General features: G+C 44.3%; 1 protein-coding gene across 7 annotated transcripts in view; it reads left to right on the top strand.

Moving 5' to 3' along the window:
* Nucleotides 1–17,874, top strand: part of LOC306803568 (C-type lectin domain family 4 member E-like) — a 138,274-nt gene that overhangs the window by 37,779 nt on the left and 82,621 nt on the right. For 3 of the 7 annotated variants that reach the window (XM_079309133.1, XM_079309134.1, XM_079309140.1), the window contains 3 exons: nucleotides 877–969; nucleotides 1,294–1,445; nucleotides 1,672–1,793. The exons of 2 other annotated variants lie outside the window; for them this stretch is intronic. In XM_079309133.1, the coding sequence (XP_079165259.1) occupies nucleotides 877–969; nucleotides 1,294–1,445; nucleotides 1,672–1,793 (367 nt within the window). The remainder of the gene's footprint in view (nucleotides 1–876; nucleotides 970–1,293; nucleotides 1,446–1,671; nucleotides 1,794–17,874) is intronic. 2 more of the 7 variants (XM_079309136.1, XM_079309137.1) reach the window with 2 other exon arrangements.

Raw genomic sequence — 17,874 nt, 5'->3', positions numbered from 1 at the left:
TTGGATCTCTTCAAGGATGAGCAGCTCCTCAGCAGATCAAATCCCTCACCTGATCTGAACCAAAAGTAATCTCTCTTCTGACTCTGTGTAGAGATAAGGTCACCTTTATTGGTAATGGGGCTGGTCTGACAGGCATTGCCCTTCCCCGTGTCTTTTCAGCCTACTTCCATTTCAGGAATGCACTTATCAGGCACTGAAGCCACTAGAAATGTTCAGCTCAGAAGTCACAATATTTCTAAATTAGATGATCGATGAAAATAGGCATCTGGATTGTTACCCACACCCTGATCAATTCCTAATGAATAGTCCTGAGTGTCTGATCTCCTAATAAGTCCATTGGACTATTGCTCTGACCTATCACCAACATTTCATTATTCATCACACACTGGATCTAGGCAGCCCTGGGAGTTTGTGCTCCCCCCTGGTTTCAGCAGCTCCAGCTGGATGGGATTACCTGCACCTGGACTGTGTGTTGCTGCTGGAACAGGCCCAGCTGATGGGACACTCCTCCAAATGCCTGATGATGTGTAGTTTAGAAAGAGACAAAGTGTGACAGTGAGAGGCTGCTTTGTAAACTGGCAGCTGGGCTGTAGGAATGTGCATGGCAGAGTGGCTGTGGTTGGGTGGGATCAATCCTGTTCTACGTGTGGCATGTCCTCAGTGGGATGTGCTTACAGGGATCCTTCTGCTGTCTGGCTGGGAAGAGGTCTCTTTCTGGCTGGGATGGCAGCTGTGCCACTGGTTTGGGCCAGGAGAGGTGACAGCTGGGACAATGCTTGGTGTGGAAATTGTGGAAGCAGAGTCAAGGGGCCAGAGGTGCTGTGTGAGGAGCTGGCAGGAAGCGGTAATCCTGCTGCTTTTCCTCTCCCTTTGCAGTGGTTCTCTTGTGGCACAGCAGTGAGCAGCCCAGAGCCCTGCAGCAGCAGTTCTCAGAGTGGAAGTGTGACTCAGCAGTGCCACAAGGCACAGGTCAGTACTTACAATGTCCCCTCTTCCTTGGGACTAAAGGCCTCAGAGAGGCTGTGCCACGAGAATTCAAACCATATCAACAAAAGATTTTTATTGAGACGTGAGATCCCCTTACAAGGATTAGCACAGATTTGGGAACAGAAAGCTCATTGGTTATACCACAAAACAATGGGAAGCAATGTCTGGCCTTTTCCTCTTTTTTCAAGCTTTTTTTCTCAAGAAAATCCGTAAGGTGGACATGAAGACAGTCCCTGGAAAACTGGGATCTTTGTAATTACTATCTCTTGTTAGTAGCCTTCATCTCTCTGTCCTCTCCCTGCACAGATCGAGGCTGGATGTGCTGTCCAGAGGGCTGGAGAAGGTTTCAAAGAAGCTGCTATTTCCTGTCCCTTGATGCCATGAGCTGGGCTGAGAGTGAGCAGAACTGCACTGGGATGGGCTCCCAGCTGGTGGTGATCAACAGCAAGGCAGAGCAGGTGTGTGTACAGGGCTGAGAGAGGGGGCCAGCAGGCAGAGACACAGTGCTGGGCCCTGGAGGGGACTCAGAGCCCCTCCTTGTCCTGCAGGGGAGGGGGAACGTCCTGTCTGCACCTCTGCAGCACCAGCCCCCCTCTGCCACCAGCCCCATCCCACAGGGACTCCTGATGCTTCTCTATGCTCAGTGCTGCACCTCATGGACATTGCACTCTCTCTGTTTGCCAGGAATTCCTCTCCAAGCAGGCAAAACAACCTCCACAAAGAGAGAATTTCTACATTGGTCTGTTTAACGACAAGGATGGACAGTGGCAGTGGGTGGACAAGACTCCATATAATGTGACAGCAGTGTGAGTATCTCTGCGTGAAGAGTGTTTGGTGTGACTCCTTGTAGGGAAAAAATGTAGGACAGATATGAGGGGATCTACTGGTGCATGAGATGGGGTTGTCCCCACCCTTGATTGTGAGAGATCTAAGATACAGCAGGACTGGGCTGTGCAGGTCACCAAGTTCCCATGGTTCATTTGTGCTGGATATTGTTTATGAATTAACTACCTATATAATGGAAGTTAATGCTGGAGGCATAGGAAAATCTTCACCTTGCTGACTGCCATAACCCTTCAGAACCCTGATGACCAGCTCAGACTCACCTCCATTCACTGCACTTGTATGCACCTGATGGCCTGTGCTGAAAGGCAGGGAAAGAGATGGGGCACAGGGAGAGAGCGCCAGGACTGTCCTTGCTGTGTCTTGCCCTGGAGGCTGACAGGGGCCTCTGCTGGGTGTGAGGTGCTTGGGATGAGTGGTGGTGATCAGTTCGTCCCAGCAGGATGGAGCAGGGCTCTGTTGTGCTGGAAGGCTCTTGGATGGAGGCAGCTTTCCATGTGATACTGGTGCCAGTGGGATATGGAATGGGATCAAGGGCACTGCTTCTGCCCACAAATCATCATTGGGAATTTTTGTCTCTTCCCTTCAAGTTTTGCATTCCACTGTGGCATTTTCCAGCAGTGCTTTTACAGTGGACACTGGGGAGTAACAGGCCTGTCTCCGTTCCAGGTTCTGGCGAGCAGGAGAACCTAGTAATCACCATGATGAGAACTGCACTGTAATCCATATTCTTGAAAAAACTCTCAACAACTGGAATAACATCAGATCAGTTTTGAACTTTTATCGTATTTGTGAAACTGCAGCAGAAATTATGTGATGGAAAGACCCCTGCCCTGAGCAAATCTGGGAGCAGATCAGCAAGTTGGGAAGAGTGCTGGCTGTGCTGGGATGGGTGGGGAGCCCTGACACATCTTCACTGTGTGGGAGGAGACCATGTGTGTTTGTGGAGGAAGTTCGGTGAGGGAAATATGCAACCAATCAGTGTGATTGATAGAGCATATTTTGATTTATTGAAGGCGTCATCTATATTTATAATTCAAAATATAATGACTAAGCATATTTAGCATAATTTCATTGGTTTCAGGTACATATGCCTCTCCTATTATTGGCTCTTGCAAGCGTGAGATGACCACTCCTTCTGCTTTTTCAGCTATATCTGTATACGTGCTTTTTAGCAGCAAACCTACTGCATTTATCCTCTATATAGCAACAAGCTAACCATCTCTTCCTTCTCTCACATCCTCTAGCTGCAGTAGTATCACTTTTATGAATAGGCTGCTATGGCCTGACCTTGCTAATGCGTGCAGTTTCCTTCAGACAAGCCATTTTCATGGCCTGCTAATAAGGCCTCAGCTGAGCTATGTCCATTACTTGCTAACCAAGCATCAACAATTTCTCTTTTTTTAATGTGTGCAATAAAAGCTCAGCTCATAACTGATTCTGTTAGGCATACCATACTACGCTGCAAACATTGTAAAATGCAAGGAATAAACAAAGGAGCTACTACCAAAAGTATTTCCACTATAATAAGTTGCTGAAGGAATGAAATTAACCACGGCCCCTAGTGTAAAGACTTCAACCAATTAGTTAATCTTTACCTAGTGTTTTTTTGGAAATGGTTGGTAAGCTCTTGCACCTTGCTCAACTGTGTATGTATAGAGGCAGAATGATCAGAAAGGTTCATACAGCACATTCCTTTAAAGTCCTCACAACCATGGCCCTGTGCTAAAAACAAAAAAATCTATTGCTGCTCAGTTTTGTAAGGTAGCGTGTCTAACAGAATCAACATCAGTTAATAGCTCTGAAAGAGCTATAGAGGTGGCATTGGTCTGTTTTGCCAGTCAACAGCCAAGCTTGTTAAGCTGGCCCAAAGCTCCTGCACTAGCTATGCCTGGAGTGAAAAGAGATGCTGTAATAATTTGTCTTGTTGACCAAAATTTTACATTACTCTGACAGTGAGGCTTAAAGTCGTGGGCTAATCTTTTGGTGAGAAGGTGCTTCCAATGGGCTTGTAAGATCATTGATGTATTGGGTGTAAGCCAAGTAAGCCTTCCTACTGTACATGGACCCTCTCTCAATCTGAGTGGTATACCTGGCCAAGCTCTATCTCCACAAATCAAAAATATTCCTGGAGGTAAGGCAATAGGGGTATTTGCAGACACTGAAATGTTGGCAGAGGTATAATTACACCATTGTGAGGCATTCCGATATATTGGGAGGGTTGCATTTACCAACACCGTGTAATTAAGTCCTGGTTGTTGTAAGGACTTACCAGAGTAATTAAAGATCACACAGGCATGGGCTCAAACTGATCCAAGTAATTCCAACTCTTGGGGTTCTAATGCTGCATGCCCTAAGTAGGGCACCTATTGATCCCAAGAATCAACGTTATTTTTTGGACCTGTAGTGTTGCAGGTTGGAATGTTGCTGGGGCATGGCCAAGTGTCAAGAAGCATACCAATTAAACAGGTGGAAAAAGGATTGTCTGGTGATGCTAAGGACAGGCAGATGGCATCCTTCTTAGTTTTGTTTGCTAAGGTAACCCAGATATTAGTTTTAGGTTGTGCTGGGGCCTGTACTGGTACCCATGCCTGTATTGGGAGGATGCTAAGAATTATTACTGCCAATATTAGATAGTCGGTGCCTCCTAACAGCAGCATCCCACTCCTCCTCTCTTATAATATGGTGTTGTGAAATGCCTATATCTTGAGAACAGATGACCCTGAGTGCTACCATAGCAAGGCAACACCTAATCTGTGTGATAGTGTACAGAAGATACCAATGTACTAACAATCGATATCTGTTTTCACATTTATAAAACAAGTTCAGCAGCTCCTTGTGAGCTATTCTCAGTTTTGTCCTGAGCGTCTCGCTGCCAGCTACTACTATGGAAGTTCCACCTACACTGCCTGCATACAGGTTGCCACAACTGTGATTGATGCACATAAAAGTTTTTTTTTACACCCCCCACAACCGATTAACACCTGAGCACCACTCCCACACCCCTTAACACAGTTTTAACATTGCCTTCTCCCAAGCCCAATACAGTCACAAACCCTTGAGGGTTCCTGAAGAGCAAATGTCTTTAAATTAAGAAGGGTTGTCCACTCAATTCTTTCTCTTAGAAGGCTCTGGGGTTGGAGCACCAGTGGCTGTACTGCTAGATAGTCCCTCAGGCATTCTCTCTCTTGTTGTGTCGGGAGTGGAGCTATCTTCAGCCAGGGTTTGCGTGGTGTTGTCATCAGTCACTGGTCGGATCCATTTGCTGGGTACCCAAATAGATCCTGTAGGGGTAATGACACACACATAACCTTTACCCATATATTGTACCTCAGCAAGACCTTGCCACATTCCTGTTTTGGGATCTTGGTACATAACCTTTATAGGGACTCCTTTTGGATCTTGTGTTGTTCCCCTACTATGAATTACAACTGGAGGTTCAGTATGAGACCCCAAAATGCACAAGTAATTTAGCACAAATAAAGTACTGGCAAGTAATGAATATACATCCATTTCACCCTTAAATTTCATCAAATAATTTTTTAAGGTTTGATGTGCTCTTTCTACAATGGCTTGGCCTGTTGGAGAATGAGCAATGCCAGTAACATGAGAAATACTCCATTGCTGACAAAACTTCCTTATTTCTTCACTAGTATGTGCAGGACTATTATCTGTTTTTAATGTTTTAGCGACCCCCATTACTGCAAAACAATTTGACAAATGTTGATACACGTGAAGTGCCTTTTCTCCTGTTTGGGCAGTTGCCCAAATGAAATCACTATAGGTATTATTTGTTACGTGCACATTTTCAATTTGCCAAAAGAGGGAACATGGGTTACATCCATTTGCCAAATTTCATTAGGACCTAAGCCCCTTGGATTTACACCCATTCCCAAACGTGGGCTTTGCTGGCTACAAACAGGGCATGATTTAACAATCCCTCAGGCTTCAGTTAGTGAAATGCAGAACTGCTTATGGAGGCCACATGCATTTTGATGAAATGTCTCATGTGCCATTTGTGCCTGCTTGGACTTGCTCAAGGGCACTGACACTGATACCAGCTGGTCTGCCACTTCATTGCCCCTGCCCAGGTCATCAGACCATTTATGACTGCGTATGTGTAACACAGCCATTGGTGCTGTTCTGATGTTGACAGCCTGATGCAGTTGTCTCAGCAGTTCCAGCAGTCTCAAATTTTTAATGTCCTTTATGAGTGCATCCTCAATCCGCAGTGTCACGCCTACTACATATTTTTATTAGTAATTAGTAACTACATAACTACATTAATTAGTAATTACTAACTACATTTAAGTTTTGATTAGGCCATTTCAAAATAGCCCTAAGGACTGCTCGAAGTTCCAAAGTTTGAAGAGAGTCCTGAGATTCCGCGGGTAGTATTTCATGATTCCACTGTCCTGCACTTAGCCAGACAACTGCTGCTCGCCTTGACTTTTTTCCAGAGTCCGTGTACGTGGTGATGGCATCCTGCAGAGGGCGGTCCAGGACTTTCGGTTTAGGAATCGAAGCATGACACTGCATCCATTGTAAAACCAGATTTTTTATTGATTTCATCTGAACATTTTGTGCTGCTTCCAGAACACTTCCTGTAAGTCTGGAGAATGATACATATACCATGCCAAGTCCTCAGCTTGCAGGGGCACATAGGTATTTGCTGGTTCAAGTCCTGTTATTTGTAGACATCTAAGTCACCCCTTTTTTATTAAAGCAGCAAGGTTAGAAACACGACTTTGTATTGTAGTGTGAGGCTGCAAAGATGTAAAAAGCCATTCCAAGACAAGTGTCTGATGGTCAGGTGCAGTCTGAGTGAGGGCACTCACCATATGTTCTTTTCCAAGTAGAACAGTAATGTCTACGGGTACTTCTGCTATCCTTTGGGAGACAGCCTGTTCTATAATGGAGGTGGTTAACTGCTGTAGCATTTGTTTTTGCTGAGCAGTGACAGATAGAGATGCAGAAGGGTTGGTACCTTTCAGTAAAGGTTGAAGGACTTCCAGGTCATTATTGGAAAATCCAATTACCGGTTGGAGCCACTGGAGGTCACCAAGGAGACTCTAAGCATCATGTAATGTGTGGACAGCTGTTTTTAACACCAATTTCTGGGGTTGTATTGTAGTATTAGATATCTGCCAGCCCAAATACTGCCAAGGAGTAGTGTGCTGTATTTTGTCAGGGGCAACCACCAGTCTATGCTTTTCTAGAGTGTTGATTATTATATGCTCATGTTCTCTTGTAAAGATTTTTTCCTGTGCAAATAAGAGATCATCCATAAAATGGAAAATCAAGGTAGTCTTCCACAGCACTCGCAGGGGTTGTAATGCAGCTGCTACAAACAGTTGACAAAGTGTGGGTGAATTTCTCATGCCTTGTGGCAAAACAGTCCATTCATACCGTTGTGCAGTTTCCTCCCTATTAATGGCTGGCAAGGTAAAGGCAAACCATTGCATGTCATGAGGGTGCAAGGCGATTGTAAAGAAACAGTCCTTTAAGTCCACAGTTAGAATATCCCATCCATGAGGGATCATGGCAGGATTAGGCAGACCTGGCTGAAGTGCACCCATGGGCTACATCTGTGCATTCACAGCACGAAGATCGTGAAGCAGCCTGTATTTTCCTGATTTTTTTCAATTAACAAAAATAGGGGTATTCCAAGGGCTAGTCGAGGGTCATACATGTCCCTGCTGTGGTTGTTCTTGTACCAAAAGGTGGGCTTGCTCTAGACTTTCCCTTTTTAGTGGCCACTACTCTGTCCAAGTTGGAGTCTCTGTAAGCTAAGTAAGTTGGATCAGGAAAGTCCAAGTAGTGGCCGCCATCAAAAAGGGCTGTTGCCCATGTGTAGCACCAGTCCCATTTGAGCAAGCAAGCACATCTCGCCTGATTAATGCCGGTACTCCAGTAGGGAGGTCCGTTACTGTCACTACAGTTGATACTGTATTTTGTTCAATAGTAATGGATACTGGTTCACAACTTTTCTGGACTCGTCCTGCTCCACTGACCCCCTCAACTGCCTCCAAGCGGTCTTGTAGAGGCCAGGTGGATGGCCAGTGATGCCGGGCAATAATAGTAACGTCCACACCAGTGTTCAATAAGGCTCAAAGCCGTTTTTTTTGAGGGCTATGCTGTAAGATAACTTCCACTACTGGACGTTGTTCCATTGTGAGGGTCAGTAGTACTAAGCCTCCTGTAGATCCAAATCCACCGGCTCCTTGTGCCTCCTTTATCAGTTGCTGCTGTGGGACCTGGTGAGCTATATGGCTTCCTGCAGGAATACTAATAGGAGGAAAACGTGTGTGAGCCATGACCATAATTTCTCCTGTAAAGTCCACATTGATAACTCCGGGTTCCACAGTCAAACCCTGTAAGGTGATTGAGGATTTACCTAACAACAAAGCTCCATAGCATTGTCCATTTAACATTAAGGGCCACACACTCCAGTAGGGATTTTTACTGGCTTTGTATCCTTTAATACAATGTCTATTGTGGCTGCCAAGTCCAAGCCAAGGCTGCCTCTTGTTGCTGGCTGGAGTTCGCTAGCTGGGAGTAGGGAGGGGCCACCTGGAATGCTTGGGAGGTGTGGGCCGCAGCTTGTATCCTGGAGCAGGGTCCCTTTGCTCTTGCCCATCCGTTTTTTGTCCTCTGTCTGCAGGCTTCAGTGGAATGAGTCGAGCTGACAGTTACGACACCACACATTTGTAATCCGACACTCTTGGCATATATGGCCAGACTGACCACATCGAAAGCAGTTGCTAGTTGAACGAGGCTTGCCGGCACTCTGGGAGTCAGGAGGTTTTAGTGCTGCCAGTGCAGCAGCAAAGGCTTGGTTCTGAGACTCCAGCACAACAGCAAAGGCTTGACTCTGAGACTGCCCCTCCTTTAAGGTTGATGTCAAATCATTTACTGCCTCAAGTAACATAGCCTGAGTTCCCCGAGGAATTTTGCTCATACGTTCTAAAAGCTCTACTACTTCCCAATTGCCTGGTAAAGTAGCTATCACTGATTTTACCTGGGGATTTCTATTCTGAGTAATACACTCCTTAAGTTGAGCTCCCTGCATAAACAGAGGTACCCCTGATCTTTCTATTGCTGCAGTTAAGTTTGTCAACAAAACTAGAAAAAGGCTCCTGTGGATCTTGTCTAATATTTATATAAGATTGCAATTCCCCTTATTCTGCTCTAACCTTATCATATGCAACCCGAGCTAACCGCATTGCCTTCTTTACAACATCTGGCCCCAATAAATCTTGACTCTCGGGTGTGGCAAATTGACCAATCCCCATAAAACTGTTCTAATGTGATCTCGTGAAGCGGATCATCCTGTGCTCTCTGAATAAGTACAGCATTTTGACAAAGACCCTGGAATTGAGCCTTCCATAGCATAAATTGTGATCTTGTCATTATTAGTTTGAAAACATTTTTTACATCCTCTTGCAACAATAACCCTGATCCCCAAATATAATTAAGCACTTGATTTGTTGGTTCTCCATGCATGCCAGCTTCATTAACTGTACTATGAAGCTCCATTAACAATTTCCAATCGAAAGGAGTTATTGATGCCTTTTTTCTATTTTCCCCGGTAGGGGTAAATGCAACTGGAAATGCTTGCTGTGTTGCACTTGGCTCCTGTAATTTTGCCACATAATCCTTTTCTCCCATCACTAGTGCTTTCTTCATGATCTCTCCCCATTCTACTCTTCCCTTGATTTTGCCTCTGCCTTTTAACACCTTATTATCATTGGAATGTTCCGCTGCTTTTTCTAACTCGGCTGTCTCCTTTGAAGGCAGTTCCTCCTGCTGTGTTAGCAGCGGGGGGAGGGGGGCAGAGGGCACTGCTTTAGGGGCAGATTTAGGAGGTAGTAAAACTTCTTGTGGAGTTGGTGCTTGAGGAAGATTATCTCCTCCAAAAACATACATCTCTGGATGTGCGGCAGGGGGTTTATTTTGTCCTTTGGTGGATAGCATAGTGGGCGGTTTGCCATCCAAATGCATAGAGGCAACAGCAGCAATTTTTTTCTCTGCCTCATATGCCTCTAAGCAATTGATTGTGACCTGCCAGGGCTGAGACAACTTTTTTGCTACCTTATCCTTATCTATAACTGTTCTATACAAACAATCCCCTACATTTTACCACTCCTCAATTTTGAAAAAGTCATCTGGGTTGGTAAAAAAGCCCTTTTCTTTAGCATAGTCTAACAGCTTGGGTAAATATTTTTTAAGATCAAGTTCTACCTTTCGCTTTTCTAAAAAGCATTTAAATAAATCATATGCCGCTTGCTTATCCATATCCCTCCCTTTTTACAAAAGAAGGAAAGGGGCAGTCCAGCATGTAAGCCAATTGCCTGCTAATGTGCGCGTATGGCAGCAGTTGATTGGCGGTGTAACCGGGACGGCGAGCTTCCTTTATCGGGAGCGGCTCAGGCACAGGATTTGTTAGTATGGCAGCATGCAGAGATCCTTGCCCTCCAAGAGCTTCTGCTTGGTGCTGGCCCGCTCGCTTACCTCCGACGCTGGGTTGGTGCAGAATTGCAGAGCTTCAAGGTCTGTGTTCCGGGCGCCACTTGTGGAGGGAAGTTCGGTGAGGAAAATATACAGCCAATCAGTGTGATTGATAAAGCACATTTTGATTTATTGAAGGCATCATCTATATTTATAATTCAAAATATAATGACTAAGCATATTTAGCATATTTTCATTTGTTTTAAGTACTGCAAAAATTACTTGTGTGTTTTTCCTAATTACTTAGGATCAGACAAAGTATCTGCATGGATTAGAAAGGATACAAAAGAGGCTCTTTCAGGTCCCAGGTTTATTTCATGGCGATGGTATGGCAGGAAAGAGAGAGATTCTCTCTGGGAGAGGGGTATTCAGGAGAGGGTAATGGGAGTGGCCGTGGCTGGCAGCCAATGGGGTAAGGACACAGGGGGTCTGGGTTCAGAATACAGGAACTCTAGGTGGGCTACAAGGTCACGGGAGAAGGTCACAGGACAGGAAGAGGGACAGGGAGCCAGGGACCAACCGGAAGAGACGGACAGAGGTATGCTGAATCATTCCCCTTACCTCATTACAACATCTCCCCGTTTTTTGTTTTTTTAAGTAGGGGGTGATATTAAACTAATTTTAATCCGAATTATTTTTTTGCCCACCATTTGTAATAAGAGGGAGGGTTAGATTGTTCTATATTTGTCATATCTATATGATTGTCTACTGAGGTAGAAGGAATGATACCATTAATGGCCTTAAAAATTAAATGACATAAGATCCCAAATGCCATTACTACAAGGAAAAGAATAATAATGAACAACATAATGGTTTTGACTATAGAAGTCCACCACCCAGAAAACCCCCAGCCCTTGAACAGTTCATTAAACCAATCTTCTGATTCCTGCTTCACTTGTCCAATCAGGTGTTTCATATCTCGAAGCGCAGCATGGACATTAGGAGCTTTTGAAGTCAGGTTCATGCAGCAGAGTCCTTCAAATTCCTGGCATTCATGTCCATGTAGCAATAGGAGGAAATCTATAGCAGCACGATTTTGGAGTGTTGCCTGCCTGGTTACTTCTTCATCTTCTAGGAGGGAGCTAATGGCAGTTGAAGTTAAATTTGCCTGTTTAACAACCCAACACTCCAGGTGACCTAATTCACCCAGAGCCTTAGCTGCTGCAACCCATGGAAGGAATACAGACACAGCTATTCTTTTTGATTTAGCCCAATGGAAAATTTCTGCATCACAATTTGGGTCCAGATTTCCAGCACTTCTCTTTCATATTTTAGTACCTGATTTACTTTTGTGTGTCCAATCACTAATTAAGGTTTTGTTGGGTGCTAACAAGGACAACTGCCCTATAGTACATGGTCCCCCTAGGAGATTAGAAGGAATTCCAGCCCATGCCCAGTCCCCACAAATTAAAAACAATCCCTTAGGTAGAATTTTGGGACTTGAGTGAACTGGATCTTTAGCCGGAATATGGCTTATACTAGTACACCACTTGGTGGCCATAAGTTCTTTACGAAATTGTCAGATGAGATAAAAGCCTTCAGTGTCAGTGAGTGTTGGATAATCGCTAAAATGAATGCAGTATGTTGCTGGGTAGGAACCAAGCAGCTCTAACTCTTGGGATTCCTGGGCTGCTTTGGGCAATTTTGGCAGCAGCTCCTTTAAAGGATTACCTTTGGTCTGTGCTGACTGCTTAGGTGATATAGTGAATAATTCAGGTGTTTTATTAGGTATGTGTATGTCAAAGCTGCCTGAATACTCACTAACTTTTAGTGGGACTCCTACCAGGCAGGTGGACATAGGGTCTGTTGCTGCTGCAGTGGACAGGCATATGTTTTCCTGTTTGAGTGTCTGTGCCAGGGTCACCCAGATGTTTTGACGTGGCTGAGGGACCATCCATGCAGCTGCTGAACTGCTCAGTGTTAACAAGAAGACAACTTGGATGAGGTTCTTCACAGGGTTAACTGGAGGGTAGCTTTTTTCTAAAAGGAAAAACAAACATTTTAAAACATGTTATAAGTCTCTTTCTGTTGAAGGGTATTCCTTCATGAAATTTTTGTTTTCTTTTCCTCTGTGGCGTCTTCTTTTCGAAGCAACTGTTACTTGCTTCTCATCCTTTTCTGCTGTAGCTGGAGTTTTGGGAACAAAAGGTTTAACCCACTTTTGGGGAATCCACCAAGGGCCTGAGGGAGTGGATACACATGCATAACCCCTTCCCCAGGTTATTAGCTCATAGGGACCCTTGGTTTTCCATGTTTCTGGATCCCTAATCAACACTGGTGGATGCTGAGACAATTTAAACTGTTTACTGCTGTCAAAATGACAGACCACAGGAGGACTCATATTTTCAAATGAACAATTCAAGAAATTGATTGTGTACAGAGCTTTACAGAGCTTTGGCTGGGGAGACATCCACACAGTTGAACTGCTTTGCCTAGCTACAACTTGTTTGAGTGTCTGGTGTGTGCGTTCGATCACAGCTTGGCCTGTAGGGGAGTATGGGATGCCTGTTTTATGATTTACTCCCTACTGTTGGGTGAATTCCAGGAACTCCTTGGATATGTATGCTGGGCCATTATCTGTTTTTATTTCTCTAGGGATCCCCAGAACTGAGAAGGCTTGTACTAGGTATTGTTTTGCATGTGCTGCCTTTTCCCCTGAGTGAGCTGAGGCATAAACTGCACCTGAATATGTGCCAATACTCACATGAACATATTTGAGGCGTCCAAAGCTAGGAATGTGTGTGATGTCTGTTTGCCACATCTCACAGCTGCCAAGGTCCCGAGGGTTAATCCCTGTACCCAGTGATGGCATGGCCTGGAGCTGGCAGCTGGGACAGGTGGCCACAATGGCTCTAGCCTGACTCCGTGTTAGCTGGAACTGACGGACCAAACCTGATACATTCTGGTGGTATTGCTGGTGGCTCAGCTTTGCCTGTTGGAAGATGTCAGGAAGGTGTGCCTTTTCAACTGGAGCTGCAAGAGTGTCTGCCATACGGTTCCCTTCTGTGATCTCACCTGGCAAATCCATGTGTGACCTCACATGCATCACATAGAAGGGATGTTCTCTGTGTGAAACCAAATAGATTAGTTTTGACAGCAGCCTAAAGAGCTGCTCATTATCGATGTCTTTAAGCACTGCCTGCTCCGCTCTAGACACTACCCCAGCAACATAAGCTGAATCTGTTACCAGGTTAAGAGGCTCTGAGAACTTCTCAAAGGCTCTCACAGCTGCAGCCAGTTCTGCAATTTGGGGTGACCCCTCCACAAACTCAACATCAGCTTCCCAATGCTGAGTCTGGTGATTTCTCCAAGTCATCACCGACTTATGAGAGGCCCCTGACGCATCTGTGAACATTGTGAGTGCCTCGAGTGGTCTCCTGCTCCTCTTCTCACGAGGGATGAGGTGGAATTCCTCATTAAACAACTTATGTGCTGGGCTGTGAACAGATATCTGTCCACTGTACCTATCCAGAGATATCTGGAGGCTGGCATTGCTTTGTAGTAGATGTTCGAACATCTCTTTTGTCAGCCTTTCAGGAGAATTCTTTCCCTCCCCAGAAAGTTTAACTGGCAGGTGTATGCATGTGAAATCACAACCGGACAGTTCACGCAGCCTCATTCTTGCTTTTTGAATCAACTGAGCCATAAGCTCCTGTGGTTGTGTAATAGTTTTGGATCTTTGGTGGGAGAGGAAGACCCATTCTATGATTAGGAGTGAGTCCCTCTGCCCCTCAACCCACTGAAATATTAAACCATGTAAGTGTGGCAGTTTCCCCAAAACAATGAAATTGAAAGGCAGTTCAGGCTGATAGCGGTGAGCCTGCCTCTCAGACAGAGCTTTCTGTACCTTTTCAATTGTAGCTTTTGCCTCAGGTGTCAGTTCCCTGGGAGAAACCAGTTCTCTCTCCCCTTTCAATAAATTAAAAAGGGGTTGTAAGTCCTCAGTAGTGAGGCCTAACCAAGATCTTATCCAGTTCAATGAACCACACAAAGAGTGGAGATCTGCTAGAGTTTTGGGATTACAATTAATTTCTAATTTCTGTGGAACAATGGTCCTGGCAGTGATCTCTAGGCCCAGATACTTCCAATGCGGCATCCTTTGAACCTTGTTGTCCTGTAATTGAAATCCAGCAGAGGTTAAAACTTTAACTACTAGGTCAAGCGTGTTTTGGAGTATGAAGTTATCAGGAGCACACACCAGGATATCATCGATATAATGTAGGATTATTGCTTCTTTTCTTTGTGCACGCACAGGAGACAACAATGAAGCTACATACCACTGGCAAATAGCAGGACTGCATTTCATACCCTGTGGAAGCACTTTCCAGTGGTATCTCTTCATTGGAGCCTCTCTGTTCAATGATGGTACTGAGAATGCAAACCTGGGAGCATCTTCAGGGTGTAATGGGATTTGGAAAAAACAATCTTTAATGTCTAATACTGCCAATTGCCAATCTCTAGGTAACATAGTTGGAGAAGGCATCCCAGGTTGGGGAGATCCCATGTCTTGAATTACTTTATTTATTTCCCTAAGGCCATGTAATAATCTCCATTTGTCTTTCCCTGTTTTTTTTATTACAAAGATTGGAGAATTCCAGGGGCTTGTTGTTTCTTCTATGTGATTTTTTGCTAATTGCTCCTCTACAAGTTTTCCAGTGCCTGTAACCTTTCTTTTCTTAATGGCCCCTGAGTCGTCCAGACAGGTATATCATTTAGCCATGTTAGCTTCTGGACCTGGCACTGCACTGTGGCCGCTTCTAAAAATCCTGAGGAGTTTTTGGAATTATCATTTTAATTCCCCATTGTGACATGGCATCTCTTCCCCACAAGGGACACTTGTAATCAATCACAAACGGACGAACACTGGCCAATTTGCCGTCTGGTCCCTCAATCTGCACAATGCTTTTTGCTATTTTAGCCAATTTAACTCCTCCTATACCCTGAATTTGCCCAGCCACAGGCTGCAATTCCCACTGTGAAGGCCACATCCTTTCAGGTATAATGGTTACATCTGAGCCTGTGTCCAGAACACCTTGCACATGTAGATGGTCTGATTTATGTGTCAGGTTGCATGCTAGGGAAGGCCTTTCTTCACGTACTGTCTCTGCCCAGTAAACCTCTGGTGACTTATCATCTGCTGTAATACCTGCTGGAATAGGAAAAGCTTGGGCCAGAACTTGCCCCTCACGCAAATAGAAAGGTGGCTGAGAGCATCGTGCTAATATGATAACACTGGATATTTTTCCCTTTATGATCATAGGTGCTATCTCAAGTTCTAAAGGTGTGTGTGCTGTGTGTCCCACAACAAAATACTCACGCTATCTGTGGCAAACCATCCTATCAATTAAGGGGCTCGAAACGTCCACCAGGATGATAGTCCACTCAGCAGATCTGAAATGAAAACCTTTGGTAGTCTGGAGCCTAACACAGCCACAAGACTGCCTGACTTGGTCAAGAGAACATTTAACATTTACATTATCTGTTATACCCACATTGTCCATCCCCTCCTCCCCCTTTATTTTTAAGGGAGAGTCTTTTTGCTAGAGTATAGCCTGCAGAATTTATATCCTGGTGCGTCATGGTGTTTATAGCAGGCCCACACCTCATTTCTAGTTTTTTTGTTTGTTGAATTTATTCTGTTTCCTGTTCTGAGGACAGTCTCTAGAAATATGTCCTTGCTGCTGACACTGGAAACAAGTGATGTTTTTCAGCTGCTCTGATGACATCTGCAGCTTCTTCATCTTGTGGTGGTTCAGGTGCTGAAGGCTCAGGTGGTGCTGGACTCGGGGTCCTCTCTGGAGTACTGAAAATCTCCGCTCTGTGGGTGCAGGCTTCTATCATCTGTGCTAGGGTTGGTTCTGGGTCTAGTGGCAAACTCAGGATAACTCTCCGACAAGCCTGATTGGCGTTTTTCTCTGCTAATTCTCTAATCAGTTCTGCCTGCATGGCTGGATTATGCACCTGTCATTCCACCTGTGCCTTTAAGCGATCTACAAATCTTAAAAAAGTCTCAGAAGAATATTGTTTAACATTAACATAACTACTAGTTACTTCAACCGTTGGCAATTTGATAAAGGCCTTTTCAGCAACATCACAAACCTTATCCAAAATAAATTTAGACAATAATCGAGTTTGCTTTTCAGGGCAGTGTATTTCCCCCTCCCCACATAAATGATTTAATGTAAGTTCATTATTATCAGAATCCTTGGAATGTTCAGGATTTTGGTGAAGCTCTATTAAAAGACTGCTTAAGGAACGTTTCCAAATATTAGACCATAATTCATATTCAGCTGGGGTTAGCAAACACCTGAAAAGGTCCTTTAAATCATGCGGAACAAGTTCATTTGATGTAAAAGTTGCTTTTAAAATGCCCTTAAATATTTCACTTTGCCTTCCAAACTGGTGTTGTAATTTGCAAATTTCCTTTCGGTCTTGGTATGATAATGGTTGGTAGCTTCTTTTACCATTATTTTTACCTACATAATGAACCGGGGCTGAATCCAAAATACGGTCAGGTTCAGGGTTAACTGGTAAGTTAGGGGTTAATTGATTCTGTGCCTCTGCAGTCTGTGGCTGTGTAACTGAGACACATGCTTCCCCTCCCCCTCCCGCTCCTGCTTTGGGGTGTGGCTCCTCCCTCCCGGTGTGAATAGAAGGGTTAGGAGACGGTGTAGGGTTACAAGGTTGGAAAAATGGGTTAAAACAGCCAGAATAATACTGAGGCATAGGTGCTGGGTGCAGAAATGGATTATTTGGAGAAAAAGGCATATTGTAAGAAGGTACTACAGGTTTCTCTGTCTGCACTAGAGAAGGGTGATTTTCTAAATTAGTATGCTCAGAAGGCAAGGCTGACGGAGATGGATACAATGGCAAGTTTGTAGCAGGCTGTTCAGAAGTTTCTAAGTCTGTATATTTCGGGGGATCTTTAGAATTAGTAGTTTCTTGAGGTATTTCTAATTTCTTTTTTAATTTAGGGACAGAAGGTTCTGAATTAGGTAAAGAGGGCTTGAAAGAATTTTCCTGTGGTTGATCATTGTTTTCTAATTATGATAATTGTTTGTGAACATTTAAAAATATAGGCAAAAATAAAGCAGCAGTGGTATCACCTTTCTGTATTTTAGAAGTTAATAAATTTCCAACAGTGTCCCAAAATAAAACCGAATTGATATTTTGCTTTTCAAATTCTTTAACTTCTCGAGACAACCAGCTAACAAACTTTGCAATCTGTTTCTTAGAAATTACAACATCCTGTGCATCTAACATTTCTTTAAGCTGAGAAATAATACTCTTTTGTTGTGCAGAGAATTTCCCCCCCATTCCGATGTTATAAAAACAAAATGCACAAGTCCCTTACTCTCGCAAAAAGTTACAAAATAGCAGTTAGTCGCAAACCCAGGTGGTGTTTCTGTGTGGGGGTGCTGGGCTTTGTTACAACACGTGGCTGTGGTTATGGCCACACAGCTGTTCCCAGGGAAATCCTCTTCAGGGAGTTCCCCAGCACCTGTGCTTAACAGCAATAACGCAGCACACGCC

The sequence above is a fragment of the Erithacus rubecula genome, assembly GCF_903797595.1.
Source record: "Erithacus rubecula genome assembly, chromosome: 1".
NCBI lineage: Eukaryota > Metazoa > Chordata > Aves > Passeriformes > Muscicapidae > Erithacus > Erithacus rubecula.
The sequence above is the reverse complement of the archived record's forward strand: the minus strand, read 5'-3'. Positions and strand labels throughout refer to the sequence as shown.